This window comes from Nanorana parkeri, unplaced genomic scaffold (genome assembly GCF_000935625.1).
Source record: "Nanorana parkeri isolate BGI_ZX_2015 unplaced genomic scaffold, ASM93562v1 scaffold4877, whole genome shotgun sequence".
Taxonomy (NCBI): domain Eukaryota; kingdom Metazoa; phylum Chordata; class Amphibia; order Anura; family Dicroglossidae; genus Nanorana; species Nanorana parkeri.
The window spans coordinates 1-1489 of NW_017311138.1; the positions used below are offsets into that span (position 1 = coordinate 1).

At 56.0% G+C, this 1489-nt stretch overlaps 1 protein-coding gene across 1 annotated transcript; it reads right to left on the reverse strand.

Moving 5' to 3' along the window:
- Nucleotides 1-13: 13 nt before the first annotated feature.
- Nucleotides 14-1068, reverse strand: GPR39 (G protein-coupled receptor 39; the record flags this gene model as incomplete). The annotated part of the gene is made up of 1 exon (XM_018575807.1): nucleotides 14-1068. A coding segment is annotated over exon 1 (1055 nt), but the record flags the coding sequence as incomplete, so codon positions are not given.
- Between the last annotated feature and the right edge of the window lie 421 nt (nucleotides 1069-1489).

A 1489-nucleotide genomic window follows, 5' to 3' on the forward strand; every position in this document is an offset into this window, starting at 1 on the left:
TCCTCTTCCCCACCGGCCCGCAGTGTCCTCTCCCCCACCGGGCCGCAGTGTCCTCTCCCCCACCGGGCCGCAGTGTCCTCTTCCCCACCGGCCCGCAGTGTCCTCTTCCCCACCGGGCCGCAGTGTCCTCTTCCCCACCGGCCTGCAGTGTCCTCTCCCCCACCGGCCCGCAGTGTCCTCTTCCCCTTCATATGTCTTTCTACAGAAGTTATAATGAAACGACTTACCCAAGAAAAGAATAGTCTGCTTCCTCGCTGATTGGGCCTCCGCGCTGTTTGTTTTGGTCATTTGATTGGTGGTGGTGGTTCCGGGCGGACCCTTCACTGTGACGGTTCCTTTCTTGGCCACCATCAGAGTCACCATCATCTTCCGGCACATAAAAGCCACAGAGGTGAGGACCACAATGTAGACCACGAAGGCGGTGAAGATGCTGGCCTGGAACGCCGTCCACTTGGAATGAAGGTTGCTGCAAAGCGTGACGTTGGCGGTCAGATGGTAAGAGGCGGAGACGTTACACTGAGAACGCCGGCCCGACACCGGCCTCAGCGGGTACTCTGCCCCCATGGCAAATATCAATGGTAATGCCACGCAGACCGAGGTCAGCCAAGCAAAGCAAATCATCAGCTTGACAGCCCGGGTGCCGGAAACCAGCTTGAAGCGGAAAGGGTGGCAGATGGCCAGGTACCTCTCGAAGCTTAGTGTAGCCACGTGGAAGATGGTGGCGTAGCTGCACGCCTCAAACATGAAGGAATAAATCTTACAGGTCACATTCCCGTAGGTGGAGGAAAAGGGAAACCAGATGACGGAATAGAGCTCCACCGGCATTCCCAGGAGAATGACCAGCAGGTCCGAACAGGCCAGACTGATCATGTGATCGGTGACTCCTTTCTGCAGGTAGCCTTTGTCCCTCAGAACCTTGGTGGTCCGGATTGTGGCGCTGTTCCCAATGATCCCGGCAAGCAGAATAATTCCATACAGGACGGTGAGGGAGATCTTCACAGCCAGCCGTACCTCAAAATCTGGAACATGCGAGTGATCGATCAGATCGGCACAGGGATTCTCATCCATCGCATAGCTTTTCCGGGCCCCTGTAGATGAACTTTGTCACAGTGGCCCCTGTAGATGATCTTTGTCGCAGCTCACAGTGGCCCCTGTAGATGATCTTTGTCGCAGCTCACAGTGGCCCCTGTAGATGATCTTTGTCGCAGCGGCCCCTGTAGATGATCTTTGTCGCAGCGGCCCCTGTAGATGAACTTTGTCACAGTGGCCCCTGTAGATGAACTTTGTCACAGCTCACAGTGGCCCCTGTAGATGATCTTTGTCACAGCTCACAGTGGCCCCTGTAGATGATCTTTGCCGCAGCTCACAGTGGCCCCTGTAGATGATCTTTGCCGCAGCTCACAGTGGCCCCTGTAGATGATCTTTGTTGCAGCGGCCCCTGTAGATCCCCCCACAGAGGACCATTCTGATCCATAGAAGTTCCCTGGGC